We start from the raw sequence: 23,051 nt of genomic DNA, 5'->3' as shown, positions 1-23,051 counted from the left end.
CTTCCACCCAACTCAGGATGGAGGTTTGAAATTCCTCTTTCAGGGTAGGCTGCTTCTTCACTTTGAGAAAAATATAGTAGAGGCCCTTTGGTGATTGACGGTGAAGAGCCTGTCCTGGAATGGAAGAGAGGCCTGGGGAGCCACCTGGCCCTGCCTGACAACGGAAAGGTGCTTGTCCCAGCACAGCAGCAGGAGATGAAAGGGAAGGGGTACCTGGCTTTTTCTTCCGTGGGCCCTGATGAGTTTGGGGCCTGGGCCCTGGGTGGGCTGGACTCGTGCCACTCCACGTGCCACTGGCTCACACCTCGGGCTGAGCCAATGAAACCTACCCAGGGGCTTAGTCTGTGGGCCTCATGGGGGTACCGTTTAAAGGTTTCACTGTGTGTTCTCAGCTTTCTGTGCTTTCAGTCTTTTTTTCTTTTCTTTCTTTCTTTCTTTCTTTGTGACAGTCTCACTCTGTTGCCCAGGTTGGAGTGCAGTGGCTTGATCTTGGCTCACTGCAGCCTCCACCTCCCAGGTTCAAATGATTCTCCTGCCTTAGCGTCCCGAGTAGCTGGGATTATAGGCATGTAGACATGCACCACCACCACATCCAGCTTTTTGTGTTTTTGTTGTTTTTTGGGGTTTTTTTTTTTTGGTATTTTAAGTAGAAATGGGGTTTTGCCACGTTGGCCAGGCTGGTCTCAAACTTCTGGCCTCAAGTGATCTGCCCGCCTCAGCCTCCCAAAGTGCTAAGATTATGGGCGTGAGCCACCGCGCCCAGCCTCAGTTAAGTCTTAACTTGAGTATGGTCCTAGCTGTGTTGTGGAGTACTAGGGGGTGAGGCCACTCATAAGGGGAACATCGGCTGCTAGGGAAAGCCGGTTGTAGGCCCCCAAGAGGTGAAAGCAAAGAATGAAGCATTGCTTGGGGTTCCATAACATACTTGGGGAGGGCAGCCTGGTCAAAGAGGGCATTTCTGCCTTCAACTGGCAAGGCCTGCACCTCTAGCTGTAGGGGCATAAAGGGAGGTGTGAGGCCTGAGGTGTCACCCGCTGTCCCTTAGAGGCCCTCCTGGGCCACCCCGGAAAGTAGGAACGCAAGAACACAACACACCACCAAGCTCTCCAAACTCAGTTTTATTGACTTCCAGCATTTCCCCCTGGATCTGAGCTCAGCCCAGCTGGTTTTGGTTCGTCTCTGAGGCTCAGTGTTACAGCGACTGGCTCCACCACTCCCCTCCCTGGCCACTGGGCTCCCCAGGCAGGGAGGAGGAGAGGCAGTTCATCTGTGATGTTGGAAAGAATGGGCAGCAGGGTCAGCGGCCAAAGAAAGCCATACAAGCAGCGGCATGCCTGGAGCTGCCATCACATGCCAAGCCCCACCACACACACGCCCCCGCGGGTGGCCTCGCCCTCGAAGCTCTCTGCCAGCCCACACTCCTCAGCTTTCTGGGGCCACACCCTGCTCAGGCAGACATGCTACTCGCCCTGGCTTGTTCCTGGGACCCCAGGCTGCCCAAGGGAAAGGTACCGCTCCCAGGTGCTGCGCGGCTCTGCCCTGCCCACTCTAACCCTGGGGCTAGCAAGATGTGTCAGGGGAACCAAGGCTCAGATCATTCCCCCTTCATCTACAACCCTGCCAGCCCTACAGGGATAAATCAAAAGACAAAATCTCCCCATCTCACAGCGAGTGACAAGCCGACCTGGGCTACTACATGTCCCAAGATGCACAGCTCCGTAACCACACACCACCTCCCCCAAGCGGGATCTATCGGAAATGAGGCCGGGCACACTGCACTCTGGGATTTGTAGTCCCCAGGAGCCAGCACCAAACACCCAAGGAAGAGAGTGCACAGACTAAGACTACTGCCACCTCCCACCCGGCCCCCGCCCGCCACCCAGGCCCCGGCTCTACACTCAGGATGGGTGAGGGGGAGAAATGGAGGGTCCCCTCCCAGCGCATGGGGGAAGGCGCTGTCCTGTTGGAACTGTGCAGCGATTCTGGATCCCGGCATCCAGCTCAGAACACATCTGGGGAGAGAGCAGGGGCGGGGTGACAGGAGAGAGCATCAGCTGCAAGCTGTGGAGGATGGGGCTCAGCATGCAGACCTGGGCTGACCGCATGGCCTCTCCCTGAGCCCTGATTTGTGGTAGGGAAGCAGTATGGGTGCAGTCCCCTCCTAGGCCTCCCTCTGGGGTCCCCCGGTCCTATCCCACCTCTTCAGGGTGAGCCAGCCTCACCTCTGCCTAGTCCTGAGGGTGAGGGCAGGCTGAGGCAACGAGAGGGAGGAGGAGTGGGCTCCAGTTCTGAATCTGGACAGCTGAGAGGCTCCCGCCCCACCCGGCTAGCCTCCCCAGAAGATCTCACAGCCCTACCGGCCCCAGCATCTTCCTCGCCACATTGAGGCCTTCTCGGGGAAGAAAGGAAGAAGGGAGTCCTAGCCAGACGGCAGTGAAAGCAAGCGATGCGGCCCGCAGGGAGTTGCAGAGAGAATGGGAGGGAGGAGAAGCAACACCAGAAGAGAAGCAACAGAGACGGTCAGAGCGCAACATGGCACAGAAACCAGGGTTGGGGGTCTGCAGCTGGTCCAGGAGAGCAGGAGGCTCCACTCTGCCTGCACTGCTCTCCAGTGGAGCTGCCGGCTCCAGCTCAGACAACCCTAGGCCAAGTCCTCCTTCCTTGACACCATCAGCAACACAGGTGGCAGAGTACCTGGGCACAAAAGGCCCAGCCCAAACCACTAATGCCCCTTGGAGTTCCCCATCCAATAAATGCAACCTGGCTCCTCGGGCCCCTCCACTGCCCTGACACCCCCCACCCTGGGCTTCACCAGGGACCCATCAGCCCTGGGCTGAGCACAGCAAATCCCAAGTCCACACTGGGGTGCGGGGGGCCTGGGAGGGAAACTTGGGGAGGGAGCATGGAGTTGGAAAGCAGCTGCTACAACTCAGGGTACTCCCCTCTTCTCTTCCCACAGTGAGTCAGACCCCCAGTCAAGATCTGGATCAGATCAGGTTGGGCCCGGTGTTCAGAGGATGAGGCAGCGAGAGGCCTTCTCCTCTGGGGATGGGCTGCGTTTGGTTGCTTCACCCCTCGCACCCTCCTGGGTCCCCCCCAAGCCTGGATCTTGGTGCTGGGCCTTGGGCCGCCCCTGCCGTCGGTGCTGTGCCTCCCGCCCACCTGCGGGTTTCTTCCCAGCTGCCTCCATCTCTGACAGGCTGTAGGCCATGGCCAGCTGCAGGTCCTCATCCTCAGAGAGGTCGCTGTCCAAGGGGCATGAGGCAGGGGTCTGCTGGACCTGAGTGCCCCCAGACCTGGAAGTGACTGACGGCTGCTGCTCGCGACGGCTCAGCTCCAAGCCCAGTGCCAGGTCATCTGGGACACCTGCAAGAGTCACAGCCACCATGAGGCCTCAACCTGAGCCAGGGGTATTACTGCCAGGCTGCCTCACACAGTAACAACCCTGACCACTTAGAGTCTCTTATTTGGAATTGGCACACATGCATTTTGGCACCTAGGGTTGTGATTTTGAGCACAAGGAAGTATTCAGCTCTACCAGGTAGGAGCTCCTACCCTTAGGCAAGTCACTCAACATCCCTACCCCTCCCTTTCCTCATCTAGAAAGTGGGAATGATGGCCGGGCACAGTGGCTCATGCCTGTAATCCCAACACTTTGGGAGGCCGAGGTAGAAGGATCACTTGAGCCTAGAAGTTCGAGACTAGCCTGGGCAACATAGTGAGACCCCATCTCTACAAAATATTTTAAAAATTAGCTGAGCATGGTAGCACACGCCTGTAGTCCCAGCTACACAGGGGGCTGAAGTGGGAGGACTGCTTGAGCCAAGGAGGTCGAGGCTGTAGTGAGCCATAATCGTGCTGGGCTGAGCACAAAAGCAAGACCCTGTCTCAAAAAAAAAAAAAAAAAAGAAAGAAAATGGGAATGATGATAGTGCCTTCATACTCAAATTGTTCCAATGATTAAATATGTCAGCCCATGTAAAGGGCTTGGTGCGCAGTGCTGGGAGTCAGCAGGCGTGAAAGGTTAGCTGTGGTGACGGCCCTGCACAGCATGGTGTTGCAGGGGCAGTTCTGCTCCGGGAATCGTGTGTCCTGAGTTTGACTCCTGGCTCTACTCCTTACTTGGAAGGAAAGAGTCTTGGGCCTGGGCTACTTGGAAGTTAGGGTCATTTAACTATGCTGCAGCTCAGGCTCCCCAAATTAAAACTGAGTGGATACCATCTGCCCTGTGTACTCCCCCAGATGCTTGAAGAATACAGAGGATATCGTATATCTGGAAGTGCTTTAAAAATAGTAAAGTGCTTTGCAAATGTAAGGCACCCCACTCACAGTGACGGCGATGGCTTCGTGAGACTCCTCCGCCCCCTTCCCGGCATTGCCATCTCTGATCCTACCAGTCTGGCCTGTTGCCACTCCCTCCCAAGCCCTAAGTGAGTTCAGAGAGCAGCAGTTTGGGGAGGAGGCTGCTGAGGTTGGGGCTGGGGCTTCCTGCCAGGGGCTGGGTAGGGGAGCTGCTCCTCACCATTGATTGTGACTGACTTCAGCTGCCCATCCTCCTCCACTTCCACCCGCTCCTGCCCGTTCTCCATGATTCTGTGGGAGACAGCACAGTTCAGGCAACGAGCAGTGACAGAATCCTGCAGGCGCTGGTCCCAGTTCTGGCCACCGCAGTAGAGAGCGCAGACTGGGCCCTGCCCTCAAGGAGCCAACTTTCTATTTGAACACAGCTCCCCAGCAGACCTCTCACCCCTCTATGGCCCCAGAAGGAGCTCTCACCTGCGTGTGGTGATGCGGCGTCCTTGGACAAAGGTGGTAGATGTAGAAACAGAGCGAAAAGCACCAGCCCCGGGACTGAAGGAGAAAGATGAGGAGGAGAAATCTGGCATGGGGACAAGGGAGGAGGAGGAGAGGTGGTTAGAAGAAGACTGCGCTGCCTGTTGTGGTCACCGAGGCTCCAGACCTCCTCGCAGGGCTGCTGGAGGCAGGGCTCCCAACACAGGAGACAGGCTTGGAAAAGCAACAAGCTCAAGCCAGGGGTTCCAGGAATCGGAGCTTGCAAACGTGGGAAGGGGCAGAACTTACCGGAGTGCCCAGGGAAGGAGGAAGAGAAGGTAAAGAAGGGGCCTGAGTGTCGGGAACCCCGGTTCTGAAGCTCTGAGAAGGGGCCCAGGTCATCTGCAACAAGTAAACAGATTAGCAGTCATCTGGTAATGACATTTCCCCTCAAAAGTGTGTAAGCCCAAGTCTGGAAGTATAAACCACTAAGCAACTGGGTAGGGTTTTTCTTTTCCGCTTTTTAGTTGGGCTTATTTATAAATTCCTTTTTAATGTTGAATTCGAAAACGCTCACTGGTTAATTCTGTCCACAATAAAGAATAAAGGAAGGAAGGAGGGGGAAGAGGGATGGAGGACAGATGGCTCTTTCAGTACAGGCAAATCATCATGACGCGATGACAGGCAGACACAGCTAGGAGTCCAGCTCTGCCATGTGTTATGTGACTCTGGGCTATTAACTGTGCCTCAGTTTTCTCATCTGCAAATGGGGAGAAAATTGCCCACCTGTCAGGGTTCACTGGAGACTTACAAAATGTAAAATATTTGGCACATATCTATCATTAAAAAATACCAGTATCTGTTTTATAGGTAATAATAACAATACTGTCACAAGATGCTTTGAGTCTTGCTTTCATGGCTGTTACTATAGAAGTCTAACAATGTATTATTGTTGTAATTTAATAAGGTGAGTCTGTGAAGTGTCACTGTTGGATTACGGGGGTTCTGGCACACGTGAGGTTCTGTCCCGGCTCTCACTGGACCCAGCTCCACAAAATCTTCTGTCCGTGGCATTCCCGTCCCCTCTCAGCCTTCCACCTCAGGGCCTCCCAGCTGGTGGAAGGACAGGCCTGGAGGGGGAAGTTGATCCATTCAGAGTCTTCCAGAGTCCACTCACCAAAGAGCTCCGCAAAAGGGTCTCCACTCCCAAAGAATTCCCGGAAGACCTCCTCGGGGCTGCGGAAGGTGAAGGTGAAGCCAGGCCCACCACTGCCAGCTTCTGCCCGAGATGGGCCAGTTCCTGGAAAGGCAGGATGAGGAGAGAGCTTAGGGCATGCATCCTGCCCTGAGCCGGGGGACCTCACCTAAGGCACAGCCAGGAGCCTGAGAGAGCCTCCATTGCAAGAATCTGCCCTGCCCCTCTCCTCCCTGCCCCACCTCCATTCCTGGGCCTCACCACTCCACCTACCTGTCCCTGTCAGCCCTTCCCGGCCATAGCGGTCGTAAATCTCCCGCTTGTGCTCTGCAAAAAGAGACCAGATCATTTCACCCTCCCAGGCTAGGACGCTCAAAGGATTGTCCAGAGACTGACACTCTGACACTTGGCGGGGGAAAGCAGGCACAGCAGGGGACCCAGGGGACACGGGCTATAGGCCCGTGAGTTTAGGCAGCGACTCAGCCTTTCACACAGCTGGCCTCTTCTCATCTGGAAAATGGCTGTCATCACAACACCTACCGCACAGGGTTGTTGCAAAGATAAAATGAGACCATCCACATAAACTGCCTACCAGTGCCTGACACATAGGAAGTGTTCAATAAATGTTAGCTAATGATTACTACATTATTATTCACCAGGGCTTAGCCTAAATGTCACCTCCTCGGAGAGGCCTTCTACAACCACCAGAACTAAAGCAAGTGCACATTATTCCCTAGCACTCCACCTGCCCTGTTTCTTCCCTCGGAATACTCTTCACAAGCTGTAACTGTGTCTGTGTGTGTGCCTGGTAGGTGTTGGTCTTCCCTGCCCCTCTGGGCAAAGACAGTGCCTGCTTGTCCTCCAGTTTCCCCAGCACCCAGCGAGTGCCGGACACTGTCACCATTCACTGAATTACTTTTTGAATGAATCAATAAAAAGGCAGACCTGGATTCATATTCCAGCTCTGCGTGGCCTTGAGCAAGTTACTTCACCTCTCTCAGCCTCAGTTTCCTTGCCTGTAAAATAGGGGTGATAGAACCTGCCTCATAGGACGGCTGTGAGAACTCATGGAGATGACACCCACCAATGCCTGGCATGCAGGAGGCTCAGCTCACATGAGTTACCTGCCCTGCTTCCTTCCCCTTTCAGGTCTCATGCCAGCCACTCCTACCAGACTCTGGGGAGCAGACACTGAGCTGTCCCTGTGGGAGGGGGGAGCTTAAATGTCAGGCTGGAAAAAGGCACAGAGGAAACTAAGTGGCAGAGACATTGCTTTAAGAAAATGTGAGCTGGGGCATGAAGTAGGGGGTGATGTGCTGGGTCCTGCCTGACCCCGGCCCTTACTGTCAGATAGCACTTCATATGCCTCGGCCACCTCCTTAAATTTCTTCTCAGCAAATTCTTTATTATCTGGGTTTTTGTCTGGGTGCCACTGGAGAGCCTTGCGCCGATACCTGCAAAAAGTGGGTGCAGAGGAGAGAGTCGGGGGACAAATGCAGGCACTTCCCACCCAGGAACCGAACGACCTGTTTTCCCATTAGCCTATCACTGTCCTTTCACCCCCGGGTCCCGGTCCACCCCAGCTGCTAGGGCTGCCGCTGCTGTGATATTTTCATCAAGTTCCACCCTCTCTCCTCCGCCACCAGTGCTGGGACCACATGTACAAGCGGATACAATGCCAGGGTCCCTAGCCCCTCCCTAGGGCTCACTGGACTGGGGCTGCAAAGGTTGGGGCACATGTGGCCTCGAAGAGTACAGGGACACCGGCCCCTCCTCCTCATAGAGCCTCTTTGCACTGCATCTTTGCACTGCAGCCTGAGAATGCCCAAATCTAGGGGGAAGGGGGAGGGGAGGGGAAAGGAGGAGGAGGAGGAGGAGGGGAAGATCAACTGGAGAACAACCCATAACACAGTGCAGCTCCCAGCGGAACTAACTACTTCACAATCTGGACGTTCTCCTTGTACTCTACCAGGGGTCTCTTTCCTCCCTGCAGGTGTCACTCGGAAGAAGCACCCCAGTGCTTTCTAACGACCTGGTTCCCTCAGACACCTACAGGTGTCACTCTGAAGTGCCCCATGGTGGTGGCGGGTGGAGGGTGAGAGGTTTTCTGTTGCACACGGAGGCACTTACGCCTTCTTGATGTCATCAGCGGACGCACTTCGCGGCACGTCTAGGATCTCGTAGTAGGATGCCATGGCAACTGGTCAGTCGTCAGGCGGGCCTCCTTGGGGCTGCAGAAGAGAAGGAGTCAGGCGGAAAGAACCAAGAGCCCCACCCTGTGGCTGCAGCAGTCCCCCTCCCGGGTGGCGGAAGGCGCTCCCAGTTGGAAGCGGAGCACAGCGGGATCTGCTTGCGGCCGGTGACTAGGCTCCCTCCGGCAGCCTTATCTGCCCCCGCAGGCCGGGGCCAAGAGCTATCTCGACGCCCAGGCCCAGGAGCCCTATCGGGGCCCCCCAACTCCAGCAGTCCGATCCAGGGCCCCCAGCCTGACCCGGGCCCCCGGCCGCACCTCCTCCGCCAGGAGTCCCGGCCTCCTGCGGCGCCCCGCCCCTGCCCCCCGCCGGGAACCGTCTGGCACCCGCAACCCGGCTTGCGGCTGCTGCGTAGGACGCGCCCGGCCCAGCTGTGCGCGCAGGCATGCGTCAGCGGTGCGGAAACTACTAGAGACCGGGAGAAGGCCGGCTCCGCCTGTCCCCTGGGGGGGTGGGGGCCTGCAGGGGCTGCCGGGAGAAGAGGGCGGAGCCGGCTATTTTGGGCACACACCAGGACGACGTCAGCCCCAGCTGGGACCTGGGAGACTGTGGCCCCGCTTCCATCCAGGCGAGACGCGCTCGCACGGAGCCTGGGGCAGCCCACAAACAAGCCGCTCGGCCCCCAGGTCCCTCTGTCACTTTCTAATAAACATGAGCGATGATCCATGCTTACTCACCCACCTCGAGGACTCAGACTCTTCCCTCCCTCCCCCCACCACGGTTCTAACTCCTCCCCCTTCTTCAGCTCCCAGCTCCAGCCCCAGGTCCCCCAGCAGGCTGCCCTGGCTTTCCTGAGTAGGTCAGAACTGCCTTTTACAGCATCTCGTGGCATTTCCTTCATCAGGCTTGTTAGAGCCACAAATTAGCATTTATTGGTTTGATTATTTTGATTACCATTCACCTCCCCCACTAGAATGTCGATTTCACAGGACAGGAATTGTGTGTCTTTTCTCACTGGTCTATTAGAGCAGTCGTAGGGGTTCAAAACTACCCGTGGGATGAATAAATAATGAACACCTGCAAACCTCTTGTTGACAGTTTTGACACATTTGGGGGAGGTGAGGTAAAGGGGGCCGTACAACGGAATTCCCCAGGTTCAAGTCTTCCCAAACTGATCCTGAGTAGGCCTATTCCACTTCAAAATGCTGCCTGGGTTCAGGCCTCATTGGAGAGTTAGGAAACCTTCCAGAACTGGCTCCTCCTTGATCCCATCCAGGCCAATCCAAAGGCGTTAGCTGAGCATTTTTCTGCGTTCAAGATGCTGCCAGGCCGTATAAAGAAGAATGTGGCCCAAGCCCTGCCTTTGCAGAGCTTGAACTTGATAAGATACCAGCCCATCAGTGTAGCCCGCTGGGAAACCCGAGGCTTTGGAAACAGAGTACAACCTGGCATTACTGTGAGACTTGGGAAAATCTCTGAGCACTCTTTTTTTCTCACTAAATATAGGTAGTGCCTAGGGTTGTTTGAAAGTCAAATGAGACATGGTACGAATTAGGTGTTACTACGGTCCTCGCTGGCATCGTGATTGGCTCAAGCAATAATGGTTATGTGAGTCCAGAAAAGTGCTTTAGGCTGGGGGACCCACGAATACTTCGCCAACGAGAAGGGCTTGAGCCGGACGTGAGAGAAGAAGGTGGTGTGAGTGTCCTGGTTTCCTGGCCGCCCACCATCAGAACCTCCTGCCTACATTTGGGGAATTCCCATCGCAAGGGCCCTAATGGAAAGCAGGCCACCATTTGCCACAAAGCCCCAATGCTTGCTCTCCCTGACTCGGCTCTAGGGTTGCAGGCAGAAGACATGAGCTCCGCCAATCGGATGCTCCAACTGGGACTTTGAATCTGGAGCAAGTCACGGAATAGCAAGGCTGGTTTAGGAATTCATTTCTGCGGCGGCGGTGGAGGCGATGGGGCCAACAGCGGCCTCTAGTGTCTGGAGGAGGAAGTGTCAGCGCTACTGCCGCAGGTGAGGGACGAGACTAGGAGGATCACTGCGGAGGGTGGAGGGGACAGGAGTCTCCTACACAGGCTGTCCTGTGCCCAACCTTGACTGTGGTACAGGCTGCCCAGCTTCCCTAGGTGCCTGTCTGATTGCTGACCCTTGTTTGCTGGCCCTTGCATTGATTCTGTGTGCTATCCGATATCTATAATTGTTGGGGGCAGGGGACTTGAAACAATTTGCCAGTTAGCTTCTGCTGTTTACAAGAGTCCTGACTGACACAAAGACTAAGGGTTAGACTTGGTATAAGAGGAAGGAGTGGTTGGGTTAAGTCACTCCAAGTTTTCCAGATCTCTGCCTTTTTCTTCTTACTCTGCTGTGCCAACAGACATTTGTCTAGCACCTACCTTGTATGTCTTGTTATATTAAGAATAAGAATATAAAGAAGTTTAAATTCCAGTCTCTGTGCTCAAGGGGATAGGACATAGACAAATAACAACCGAGGGAAATTATATGGAGCACATCTAGCAGACAAAGGTTTAATTTCCTTTGTCCACAAAGAAATGCCAACTAATGAAAGACAATGACATTTTTAAATGGACAAAGGGACAGGCAGCTCACAGAAGAGGAAATACTGACTTTTAAACAAATGAAAAGATGCTCAATCTCATTCACAAAAAAGCTGTAAACTAAAGCTACAACAGGCCAGGCATGGTGGCTCATGCCTGTAATCCCAGCACTTTGGGAGGCCAAGGCGGGTAGATCACCTGAGGTCAGGAGTTTCAGATCAGCCTGGCCAATATGGTGAAACCCTGTCTCTACTAAAAATACAAAAAGTAGCCAGGCGTGGTGGCACATGCCTGTAATCCCAGCTACTCGGCAGGCTGAGACAGGAAAATCACTTGAACCCGGGAGGCTGAGGTTGCAGTGAGCCAAGATGGTGCCATTGCACTCCAGCCTGGGCAACAAGAGTGAAACTCCATCTCAAATAATAATAATAATAATTTTTAAAAGAATAATAATAATAAAGCTACAACAAAATACTTTGGGGTTTTGTTTTTTGAGATGGAGTCTTGCTCTGTCATCCAGGCTCCAGTGCATTGGCACTATCTTGGCTCACTGCAACCTCCCAGGTTCAAGCAATTCCCCTGCCTCAGCCTCCCAAGTAGCTGGGATTACAGGCATGTGCCACCACCCCTGGCTAATTTTTGTATTTTTTTGTAGAGATGGGGTTTCACCATGTTGGCCAGACTGGTCTCAAACTCCTGGCCTCAGATGATCCTCCTGCCTCAGCCTCCCAAAGTGCTGGGACTATAGGCCAGAGCCACTGCACCCGGGCACATGGCCCTAACAAAATTCTTTGTTTCACTTATTGGATGATTGACAAAGACCAAAAAAAAAAAAAAGTTGAATACATTGTATGGGCAAGGCTGAGGGCACAGGCATTCTTATAGATTGGTAGTGGGAGGGTGGATAATTTGATGTGACTTTTTTTTTTTTTTTTTTTTTGAGGCAGAGTTTCACTCTTATTGCCCAGGCTGGAGTGCAATGGTGCGATCTTGGCTCACAGCAACCTCCGCCTCCCGGGTTCAAGCAATTCTCCTGCCTCAGCCTCCCAAGTAGCTGGGATTGCAGGCGTGAGCCGCCGTGCCCGGCCTGGTGTGACTTTTAAAGAGAGCAAGATTTAAAATGCATAATCTTTGACCCAGAAATCTCAATTCTAAGAATGTATGGTCATACATATGTGCATAAAAAATACATACAAGGGTTGCAGCATTCTTTTTAATAGCAAAAGATTGGAAACAATCTAAATACCCATTAATAGCAGACTGGTAAAACAAGTGTTGGTATGCTATATGATGGAATGTTATATTGTGACCAAATAGAATGAGGCATAGCTAACAGTATTCATATGGACCATCTTCCAGATTTATTATTAAGTGAAAAAACAAGGTGTAGAACAAAGTGTATACTAAATGTGCATACAAGCATGGCAGTACAGATGGAGCATCCCTACTCCAAAAACCCAAAATGTGAAATGTTCAAAAATTCAAAACTTTTTGAGTACCTGACATGATGCCACAAGTGGAAAATTCCATACCTGACCTCATATACACAAACTGTTTCATGCACAAAATTATTTAAAACATAGGCTGGGCTCGATGGCTCAGGCCTATAATCCCAGCACTTTGGGAGGCCGAGGTGGGAGGATCACCTGAAGTCGGGAGGATCACCTGAGGTCAGGAGTTTGAGACCAGCCTGGCCAACATGGTGAAACCCTGTCTCTACTAAAAATACAAAAATTAGCCGGCATGGTGGCAGGCACGTGTAATCCCAGCTACCTGGGAGGCTGAGGCAGGAGAATCACTTGAACTTGGAAGGTGGAGATGCAGTAAGCCAAGATCACACTACTGCACTCCAGCCTGGGCAACAAGAGTGAAACTCCATCTCAAAAAACAAAACAAAACAAAACAAAAAAATTATTTAAAACATTATACAACATTCCCTTCATGCAATGTGTATCAGGTGTATATGAAACATAAGTAAATTTCGTATTTAGACTTGGGTTCCAGCCCCAAGATATTTCATTATGTATATGCGAATATTTCAAAATCTGAAAAAATCTGAAATCCTAAACACTTCTGTTCCCAAGCATTTCCGATAAGGGATATTCAACCTATATATATGTAGACATCTCTGGAAGGAAACACTAACAAAAACATTAGCAGTGGTGGCTGCCAAGAGGGGAACAAAATGAAAGAGACTTATTTTTCTTGTTCCTAAATCTCTCTGATACTTTTTGAATTCTGAAGCATATGCACCTAATAACTGTTCAAATTCATACCAATTGTTAAAAATTGAGTTGGGGAAATACGACATTGACAAGAAGCCAAGTGCTATCATACAAGGCAGCCCACACAAAGTGCCAAATGAAAAATAGAGACCGAGGTAGGTGCTAAAAGAATCCAGAAGAGGGAGAGCTCCCTGGGGCTGGGTAGGTTCTGGATGGCTGTGACCTAAGCTGGAAGGAATGGCAACATTGAGACAAGCAGGGGGAGGTGGCGTTCCAGAAGGAGAGAATGGTGACAACACAGCTTTGAAGCCAGGCGTGTTCCTGACACATCAGAGCCCAGGGAATAAATTTGTTGGGTAGAATCTGAGCTTGGGAACCTGTCTCTTTTGTCTGCCTGCAGGAGGCAATTGTACTTTGGCTTAGAATCATCAGGGATGAAAGCATTTCCCCTGCACTGAGGGAGTCCCCAGGAGCCAGGCTGGGTGGTGCTCCCAGCTGCCTCAGGAGGTCTGGGTTGCCACCTCTCCACACCCAGTCCAACCCAGGCCTGCCAGGGCCTGCCAGCAGAGTATTCCTAGCAGGAAGACCTCAGGGAGATGGCTATATAGCCGCCCAGGGTGGGCTGGCTGGTTCAGCAGACAGGAAGGGAGACGAGCTGCCTCTTTCAATCCCTAGCCGTCTTGGCAGGTGAAGAGCTCACCTCCCTCCCCACCCCCAATCCTGGCCTCTCCCAGGCCCTCACCACCTCCTAGGAGATGTTGGGGGATGTTTTCCAAAGGGCACTGATAGCCCCAAAATCTGGCCCCAAAGAAGCCTCTACCCCCATTCAGACCCAGAAGCTGGGACTCTCCCCTCTACATCGATGCCCTCCTTCCCAGAGCCTGGGCAGGGCATTGTGAAGCGTCACCCACTCCCTGCCCCTGAGGCACCTGAGTCACTGTCTGGGCACTCGGGATCTGGCAGGCTGAGAAGAGGTGGTGTCTGGAGGGCTGCCTGGAACCACTGTGAGCAGGAAGTGAGGGCACCTAAGAAAAAGGTGGGGGAGCAACATATGATTTGGTGCAGGCTAACCTGGGTTTGAATCCCAACTCCTCCATTTACCACCTTGGGCGAGTCTTTGAGTCTCAGTCTCCACATCTATAAAATAGGTGTTCATTGAACAAGTTCATCCAACAAATGTTAATCATCTAATATGCCGGGCAACACTGAGGTGTTGAGAGTAGAACAATGAAAAACAGTCCAAGGCCTGTCTGAGAGCTTCTGTTCCAGTGGGTGTAATAACTGTACTAACCTCAGAATTAAACAAGATCTTATGGATACAGGATCTAGCACATAGTAGATACTCACTAAATGATGGCTATTTCTTGGGGTGTGAAGGGCTCCCAGAGTAACACCTTTTCCCTTCCCAAGTTTGAAACCAGTTGATAGAAAGACGCATAAGTCAAATATATGGAGATTTAAAAGTCAGCCCTTTTAGCAAGGCATGGTGGCTCATGCTTGTAATCTCAACACTTTGGGAGGCCAAGGTGGGAGAATTACTTGAGCCCAGGAGTTCGAGACCAGCCAGGGCAACATAGTGAGATCCTGTCCTTACAAAAATATTATTGTATTGTATTGTATTTATTTATATTTATTTTTTGAGATGGAGTCTGGCTCTGTCACCTAGGCTGGAGTACAGTGGCACTATCTCAGCTCACTGCAAATTCTGCCTCCTGGTCTCAAGCGATTCTCCTGCCTCACTCAGTCTCAGGATTTAAAATTTGCCATCTGTTTGGAAGTGGGGGTGGGAAGCTGTGTGTGCATGATGCCACAGGACTGATAAAAGGTCACCTGTCTTTATCAAAAAGTGGTGAGTGTCAGGGCCGGGCATGGTGACTCACCCCTGTAATCCCAGCACTTTGGGAGGCTGAGGCTGGTGGATCACCCGAGGTCAGGAGTTGGAGACCAGCCTGACCAACATGGTGAAACCCTGTCTCGACTAAAAACATAAAATTAGCCAGACCTGGTGGCGCATGCCTGTAATCTCAGCTACTTGGGAGGCTGAGGCAGGAGAATAGCTTGAACCCAGGAGGCGGGGGTTGCAGTGAGCCAAGATCGTGCCATTGCACTCCAGCCTGGACAACAAGAGCAAAACTCCATCCAAAAAAAAAAAAAAAAAGTGGTGAGTGTTGACAGAGATTACTGGGAAGTAAGCCTCCTATCCTTACAAGCCATTCTCCCTGTGTGGCAGCCACTGCACCATTCTTCTGCCTCAACCAACTCCAGTGTCAGGGCTCTCTATTACCCCAACCTCCTGCCTGGAGAAGACAAGCCTCCAGATCGCAGGATGGGCTAGTGGGCACTAGATTACTTTAAGGATCACTTCGGATCCTCCTGGCCTCACCAGGCTCTTGTTGCAGCTCCATGTGGGGTCCCAGTGACTTCACATATGTGCAACTTAATAGCACCTCCTCCTTGCCCAGGGTTTCCTGATGACTCTACAGCCCAAGTGTGTGCAATCCACCAGTGCAGGGGAATTAATGCTTGATGGGGCGAAAGTTTAACCAGTGGAAGAATACAGCCAGTGCATAAACCCCACCCCCAGCCCTCACCTGCCCACTCACCCAAGGATGGTTCTGAGATGCCATTTATTCAGCTGCATTTTCTCTAGGGTGAATTTTTCCTCCTTCTGTGCCTTACTTCCCTTGGCCCCCATTCTATTCGCTGTAATTGCACTCTGTAATGAAATCTAAAATCAGATCTGCTTTCTGGGGAATAGAGGCTAAGACACCAGCGTTCCTATCTCTCATGGAGAAGAAGCCCTCCCCCCATGGTTTTCCCCCAGAGAAAAAGACATTCGTGAGACAATAAGGCCACAGCACTTTATGTAGGACAGACACACAGTATTCCCCTAGTATTCACCCCCTATCTTTTCTTCCCTCCACTCCACACTACCCATGCCCACCTCCTCGTAATCCTTCTCCAGGGCAGTCATATCCTCACGGGCCTCGGAGAACTCACCCTCCTCCATGCCCTCACCCACATGTCAGTGCCCAAACGCCCTCTTGGCATACATCAGGTCAAACTTGTGGTCCAGGCGGGCCCAGGCCATAGTGATGGCTGTCATGTTGCTCAGCATGCACATGGCACGTTGCACTTTACCAGGTCACTCCCAGGCACCACAGTGGGAGGCTGGTGATTGATATCAACCTTAAAGCCTGTGGGGCACCAGTCCACAAACTGAATGCTGCGCTTGGTCTTGATGGCAGCAATGGCAGCGTTGACATCCTTGGGCACCACATCTCCACAGTACAGCAGGCAGCAGGCCATGTACTTGCTGTGCCGGGGATCACACTTCACCATCTGGTTGGCAGGCTCAAAGCAGGCATTGGTAATCTCTGCCACCAACAGCTGCTCGTGGTATACCTTTTCTGCAGAGATGACTGATGCATAGGTGGCCAGGGGGAAGTGGATGTGAGGTAGGGCACCAGATTGGTCTGGAACTCTGTCAGGTCCACATTGAGGGCCCCGTCAAAGCGCAGAGAAGCTGTGATGGAGGAGACAATTTGGCTAATGAGGCGATTGAGGTTGGTGTAGGTTGGGCGCTCGATGTCTAGGTTGCGGTGGCAGATGTCATAGATTGCTTCGTTGTCCACCATGAAGGCACAGTCTGAGTGCTCCAGGGTGGTGTGGGTGGTCAGGATAGAGTTGTAGGGCTCGACCACAGCTGTAGACATGGAGAATTCCAGCTTGGATTTCTTGCCATAGTTAACAGAAAGCCGCTCCATCAGGAATGAGGTGACGTCAGAGCCAGTGCCCCCACCAAGGCTGTGGAACACCAGGAAGCCCTGAAGTCCTGTGCACTGGTCAGCCTAGACAGGGAAGGGGAGGGGAAATGTGGGGCATGGAGCACAGCTGATAGACAGGAAAGAACCAACTTGTGCTATTTTAAATTCCCAAAAGTTTCATGAAATCCTTGGAAGACTTTTCCAAGAGCACAAAAGAGATCCTCATAGAGTGGGTCCAGGGCCCACCCTTTCTCCTCCCTGTCCCTCTTCCTCTGAAATCTCCTGAGGCCCTTAACACAGAGCTCTGTTGTGTGCTGGAAAAGAGGGGTGTGATGGTGGGTGGAGCTGGCTGTCTAGGCTGACCAGTGCACAGGACTCCAGGGCTCCCTCATCTTGTCGTCATAACTTGCCAACTCCACCCACCATCACACCCATGCCCCGCTGATTTAACTTTGGATGTTTCTAGAGGGTTTCTCTACTAAGAACAACAATCCAGGAACCTCATCCCCATCCTTCGTAGAAGCCAAAGCCAATCACAGAGGCTTTGGGCTGACATTCTTTGAATCCCTACCTTTCACAGGGACTTCTGCCCACATCCTTGTAACACAAGGTGGTATTCTGGGAACGCTTATGGAACCCCACAACTTGGCCAGGCAGCCCATCAACATGTTCGCCTTAATGGACACCCTGCCTAGCATCAGGCCAGCCACTTCGGAGATACAGGGGACACCAGCTCCAGGCTGGAACCTACAGTTGGCCCCCCGATCAGAGTGCAGGGCCTCTCCTCATTGGTCCTGATCCTGTGTGTTTCTCCCAGAGGCTGAAGCTGTCCTTCCCCAATCTGGTGTCCAGGCTACCTCACAACAGGAATCCAGATTCATTCTCCCTGCCCCAGCCCTCAGTCCTTTCCTCACCGGCTTCCGAATCCGGTCCAGTAGCAGGTCGATGAACTCCTTCCCAATGGTGTAGTGGCCCCAGGCATAGTTATTGGCAGCATCTTCCTTGCCTGTGATGAGCTGCTCTGGATGGAAGATCTGGCGGTATGTGCCTGTTCAGACTTCGTCTGCAGTGGGCAGAGTTTTGGGCCCCACCTTCCTTTGCAATCCAGCTGCTGGAGCCCCAGGGGACCTGAAGGGAGTGGGGTCACCGGGTCCCAGGTTCTGCATTCAGGCTGCTATTACCTGCTTGGATGTGTTTGTGCTGCTTGGATGTGTTTTTCAATAAGGAAAGGGATGTGGAGTGGCCTACAGACTCAGGAGCTGAGTAGCAGTGATTCTGTACATGTGGAGTTCTAATTGGCTGCAGCACCTGGGAAGCTATACCACAGACACCATGCTCTGCAGTTATGGAGTAGGACTTGCTGTGGTACCCAGGGACAAGATCGTGGCTGGGACTGATCATCACAGCGGGCTCCAGATCCACAAACACTGCCTGGGGCACATGTTTCCCAGCCCCAGTTTCACTAAAAAAGATGTTGAAGGAGTCATCCCCTCCCCTGATGGTCTTGTCACTGGGCATCTGCCCATCAGACTGAATCCTATGTTCCAGGCAGTAGAGCTCCCAGCAGGCATTGCCAACTGCACACCAGCCTGCCCCACGTGGACTGAGATGCACTCACACTGAGTGGGCAAAGGGCAGAGAACGGCCTTCATGCCTGGACATGGTTCCTGCCTGCCTTCCTTGAGTGGCTCTTTGGCTGAGGGCCAAGGTTCCTGGACTCTACTCTGCTTGCCTCGCCTCCTGCATCTAAGCATTTACTGGTGGCACTGAGGAGCAACAGGCATCGGCTGTAGGGGCTGGGCCAAAATCATTGGGGGAAGCAGAAGATGCGGGCAGTTCTGAGATTATAGACTCTTGCTCAGTGCCTGTCTCAATGAGCAACATTGAAGGAATCGAATGAATCTAGAAGTGCAAGATAATCTACCCACCAGTGTCCAGAAAGAAATTAGGAGCCATTGGTGAGGGAAGCAAGGGAAAATAGTACAAAGATAAAGCACAGGAGACATTAACTCCAAATTTGGAATAATGGTGCTCTCTGGCAGGGGAAGCAGATAGTTGCAATTGGAGACAGATTCTATTTCTCAAGCTTGATAGCTGCTGTTCATCACATTATTCTTTTCTTTTTTTCTTGAGACAGAATCTCACTTTGTCACCCATGCTAGAGTACAGTGATGTGATCATAGTTAACTATAGCAGTCTTGGACTCCTGGGCTCAAGGGATCCTCCTGTCTCAGCCTCCCGAGTAGCTGGGACTACAGGTATGCACCACCATGCCTGGCTAAGTTTTAAATTTTTTTGTAGAGACAGGTCTTGCCATCTTTCCCAAGTGGGTCTTAAACTCCTGGGGTCAAGCAGTCTACCTGCCTTGGCTTCCCAAAGTACTGGGATTACAGGCATGAGCCACCGTCGCCCAGCCTATCATGTTATTATTTATACCTTTTTGCATTCCTGAAATATTTCTTAATTGTTTAATGAGGATGACTTTTCCAAAAATGTAACACTTCATTGACTATTTTTATATAACACAAAGGCCTGATTTTTCATGATTTTTAGATGACTGAGATCAATCCATAAATAATCTGTATTCCAGCCCAATTACTTCTCTACTTGTCTTGAGCAAAAATCTTAACCTCTTTGTCAATGTTCTCCTTTTGAAATGTGGACAATAATAAGAGCCCCTCCTAGAAAAACTATGAGAATTAAATGAAAGAATGCATGCAAAGTGCCTGGCCCACTGCCTAACACACACTAGGGTGTGCCATGCATGTTGGGTTCCCCTTCCAATTTCCCACCCTCAATCCCTGATGTCATAGTAACAGAAGGTAATGAATGGAGGCTGGGCGCAGTGGCTCAAGCCTGTAATCCCAGCACTTTGGGAGGCCAAGGCAGGCGGATCACTTGAGGTCAGGAGCTTGAGACCATCCTGACCAACATGGTGAAACCGCCTCTCCACTAAAAATACAAAAATGGTGTATGCTTATAATCCCAGCTACTCGGGAGGTTGAGGCAGGAGAATTGCTTGAACCCAGAAGGTGGAGGTTGCAGTGAGCCGAGATTGCATCACTGCACTCCAGCCGGGGCAACAGAGTGAGACTCCGTCTCAAAAAAAAAAAAAAAGATAATGAGTTGAGCTGAGACCTCAAGGACAGGAGAAATCCCAGGTCCAATCCTGGGGCTGCCTTGGCTCACCAATTACCTGCCTGGTGCTGCACCTCTGAGCCTGACCAACCAGTTCTGTCCACAGACCCAGACATCGTCCTGGCCCCCAGAACTACTAGCCCATGCAAGGTGTCTCTGGCCCCTCTGGGAATGATGTCTCACACTGGAGGCAGCAGTTTTGGGGCAAAGAACTCAGCCCCTGGCCGGGTGCAGTGGCTCACGCCTGTAATCCCAACACTTTAGGAGGCCGAGGTGGGCAGATCACAAGGTCAGGCGATTGAGACCATCCTGGCCAACACAGTGAAACCTTGTCTCTACTCAAAATACAAAAATTAGCCGGGTGTGGTGGCAAGCGCCTGTAGTCCCAGCTACTTGGGTGGCTGAGGCAGGAGAATCGCTTGAACCCGGGAGGCAGAGGTTGCAGTGAGCAGAGATTGCGCCACTGCACTCCAGAATGAGACTCCGTCTCAAAAAAAAAAAAACAAAAAAAAGAACTCAGCCTCTGGAGTCACACAGACCTGGCCTCAAACCCCCATCTCTCTGTGATCCAATACAAGTCATTTCACCTCAGCTTCTCTAGCACCTTTTTCATGACTGTAGAAAGAGAAGAATCTCATAGCCGGCGGCCTGTGTTGTTACATTGCTTAGTTCTGCTTATTAAGCACTAATAAGGTGCCAGGTGAAGGTGGCACTTTATACACATTATCTCATTTAATCTTTACCACATTCACCTTAGGTAGGTAGTTTTATTACCCCCAATTTATAGATGAGGAAACTGACCCTCAGAGAAGTCAAGTAGCTTGCTCAAGGCCATGAGCAAAACCAAGAATATTTAGAGCAGGGACAGCCTGGCACCAACCATGCTCTTAACTGTTCTTCTATCCTGCCTGGTAGGGAGGTGCGTAAAAGATATCAAATAAGCCCCAGGCACAGCCAGCTGTTGACAGATGGGAGCACCCCCTTTTCCCTCCTCCTTCTCCCCACCGATCTGTAACTGACATGAGAGGTCAAAGGCACAGCAGATGGGCAGGGTGGAGGGAGGAACCAGAGGGGAGAAGCTTCCATGGAGGATGTGTCCCCATGGTGGGAAGGTGGGATCAGAGCCCAACAGTGAACCTGTGGCAAGGCCCAGGGTCTGGAGATCCTCAGCCAGCAGAGGAAATCGCCTACACTTTCTGCTCAAGTCCTGCTTCCCCCACACTCCCCGCACCTAAATTCAGACCCCCTCAGCAGCCCTGCTTCTCAGCCTAGGCTCAGCCCCACAACCTGGTTACCATCAAACTTTCCTTCCCTACCCCCTGTGATGCCCCCCACACCTGCACATTTGGGGGCCACAGCCACATCTGGAAGTCTCTTTCCCTCTCCCCACCTCACCACATACTGTAGCCCCATCACCATGTGGACTCCCAAGGTACCTTCACGCCAGATATCTTGGGCCCACTGGGACCCTCACTTGCATGCTCAGTCCCCGCAAGGCCCCTTCTACTCACCATGCTGCCTGGACAGGGGCTGGCTGGGGTCTTGTCTCTCTGTCTGCTGCAGGATAGCGAGCAGCGATAGATCTGTGAGAGGCCTGCAGTGGCCAGCCAGCCTCCTCCTTATACTCTCTGGGTGGCTCTCAGCAGGTGGATGTTGTTAGAAACGGCCTGGGAGGGCAGGGCCTGTTGACTTGGTCACAGAGTACAAGGCAGGCACTGGGCCTGCACCGTAACAGGGGAGCCAGCTGAGGTGGGCAGAGGAGGGGCCACGGCTAGTAACTCCACACAGGTATCCAGGCCTCTGGGTACATGGTATCTGTTGTCAGTCACGCAATCCCATTTCCTGGTGGCACAGCCTGCACTTCACAGGTGGAAGATGATTTAGAAATCAAGACCCTGAGCTCCAGCACCGCCCCCACCCATCAAACCCCTGCATTCCCCTGCCCTAGGGTTGCTGAGGGCTGTAAGTCGACTGTGGGTGGGACTAAGAAGATCTCTGCAATGATCCAGAAATAATGAGTCCTCGGCCAAGAGATCAAGCCTCAGGACATCCTGCCTGGAAACTCAGAATATCATAGAACAAGCGACCTAGAGTTTGGTTTTAATCCCACCTCTAATAGCTACTAGCAATTAAAACTTCTTTTTTTCTCTCTCTCTGGAGAATGGGGAGAGGTAGTATTACGAGGTACTAACAAGGTAACCTTTCTTAAGTGCTTAGTCCAAAACAGCTGTTGCTCTCCAAGGGCAAAGCAAGAGGATGAGCAGGGCCTCAAGGCACTTCCTAAATGTCTCTTCCTAGCCCATGGCAAGTCACTGCTGCTCTAGCCTGGCCTTATGTCCCCAGAAAAGGAGTCTCCCGATAGTCTTAGGCAAAATTCTGAAATAAAAAAGCTAGTCTCTAGCATTTGTATCCTGCTTTATGCATCTTTTTTTTTTCTTTTGAGAAGGAGTCTTGCTCTGTTGCCCAGGCTGGAGTGCAGTGGTGCAATCTCAGCTCACTGCAACCTCCACCTCCCGGGTTCGAGCGATTCTCCTGCCTCAGCCTCCTGAGTAGCTGGGATTACAGACACCTGCCACCAGGCCTGGCTAATTTTTATATTTTTAGTAGAGACACGGTTTCACCATGTTGGCCAGGCTGGTCTCAAACTCCTGGCCTCAGATGATCCACCTGCCTCAGCCTCCCAAAGTGCTGAGATTACAGGCATGAGCCACTGCACCTAGTCTGCTTTATGCTTCTTAAGGCACCTTCTCTCCATACCTCCTTTGAATCCCTCAACAACTCTGTAAGGTAGGCAAGGCAGGGCCTCCCTTTCCCAGGATGAAGGAAAGGAAATTGAAGTCCCAGTGTCCTGCCTGAGGTCACATGGGGATTAATTAGTGCTGGAATTAAGATTTATCTGGGACTCGGGCTCTGCTTCCCCTCTTTCCACATGGCAGAGTGTGCACAGCAGCCCCTCCTCGGTCTTTATCTCCTTTCTCCCAGTCTTCAGCTCCATGGCCAGCCAGGGTCACTCCCTTTTGTACCCCTCAACTGTCTTGCCTCCCGCTAGCTTCAACATCCTTGTTTGACTAAACCAGAACCCTGGTTAAATTTGTTTTGTCCCCAGCTCTGTGTCTGCACTCACCCAGCTAAACAGTGGCCACAGAAAAATCCAGAACCACGCTGACTGATGTTTCGAACGCATGGCCACTAGCCTC

General features: G+C 52.1%; 1 protein-coding gene and 1 pseudogene across 4 annotated transcripts; both read right to left on the bottom strand.

The window, feature by feature from the left end:
- Positions 1-1,103: 1,103 nt before the first annotated feature.
- DNAJB2 (DnaJ heat shock protein family (Hsp40) member B2) lies at positions 1,104-8,688 on the bottom strand. 4 transcript variants are annotated; one of them, XM_019022379.4, is made up of 10 exons: positions 8,478-8,688; positions 8,099-8,199; positions 7,313-7,422; positions 6,242-6,295; positions 5,951-6,073; positions 5,083-5,175; positions 4,777-4,879; positions 4,523-4,593; positions 3,163-3,366; positions 1,104-2,012 (listed from the first exon to the last, which is right to left on the bottom strand). In XM_019022379.4, exons 2-10 carry the CDS (start codon positions 8,161-8,163, stop codon positions 2,002-2,004), a joined length of 834 nt encoding a protein of 277 aa, XP_018877924.1. In that variant the 5' UTR covers positions 8,164-8,199; positions 8,478-8,688; the 3' UTR covers positions 1,104-2,001. The 4 variants fall into 4 exon arrangements, with proteins under 4 accessions (XP_018877924.1, XP_063551298.1, XP_004033296.1 ...); XM_063695228.1 differs by lacking the exons at positions 8,099-8,199; positions 8,478-8,688 and adding exons at positions 6,914-6,984; positions 7,938-8,059; XM_004033248.5 differs by having other exon boundaries at positions 1,104-3,366.
- A 7,144-nt stretch (positions 8,689-15,832) lies between these two features.
- Positions 15,833-18,400, bottom strand: LOC101149222 (tubulin alpha-1B chain-like; annotated as a pseudogene).
- Positions 18,401-23,051: the final 4,651 nt, after the last annotated feature.

Source organism: Gorilla gorilla, chromosome 11 (genome assembly GCF_029281585.2).
Source record: "Gorilla gorilla gorilla isolate KB3781 chromosome 11, NHGRI_mGorGor1-v2.1_pri, whole genome shotgun sequence".
NCBI lineage: Eukaryota > Metazoa > Chordata > Mammalia > Primates > Hominidae > Gorilla > Gorilla gorilla.
This window is presented reverse-complemented; position numbering and strand designations above follow the sequence as displayed.

What these genes read in the sequence shown, in the direction of transcription:
- DNAJB2 (XM_004033248.5), bottom strand. Translation starts at nt 8,163, where the DNA reads ATGGCATCCTACTACGAGATCCTAGACGTGCCGCGAAGTGCGTCCGCT. An exon ending in GCTGATGACATCAAGAAGGC is followed by an intron (nt 7,423 to 8,098) that starts GTAAGTGCCTCC and finishes CACTTTTTGCAG; the next exon opens with GTATCGGCGCAAGGCTCTCC. An exon ending in ATATGAAGTGCTATCTGACA is followed by an intron (nt 6,296 to 7,312) that starts GTAAGGGCCGGG and finishes CTCTTTTTGCAG; the next exon opens with AGCACAAGCGGGAGATTTAC.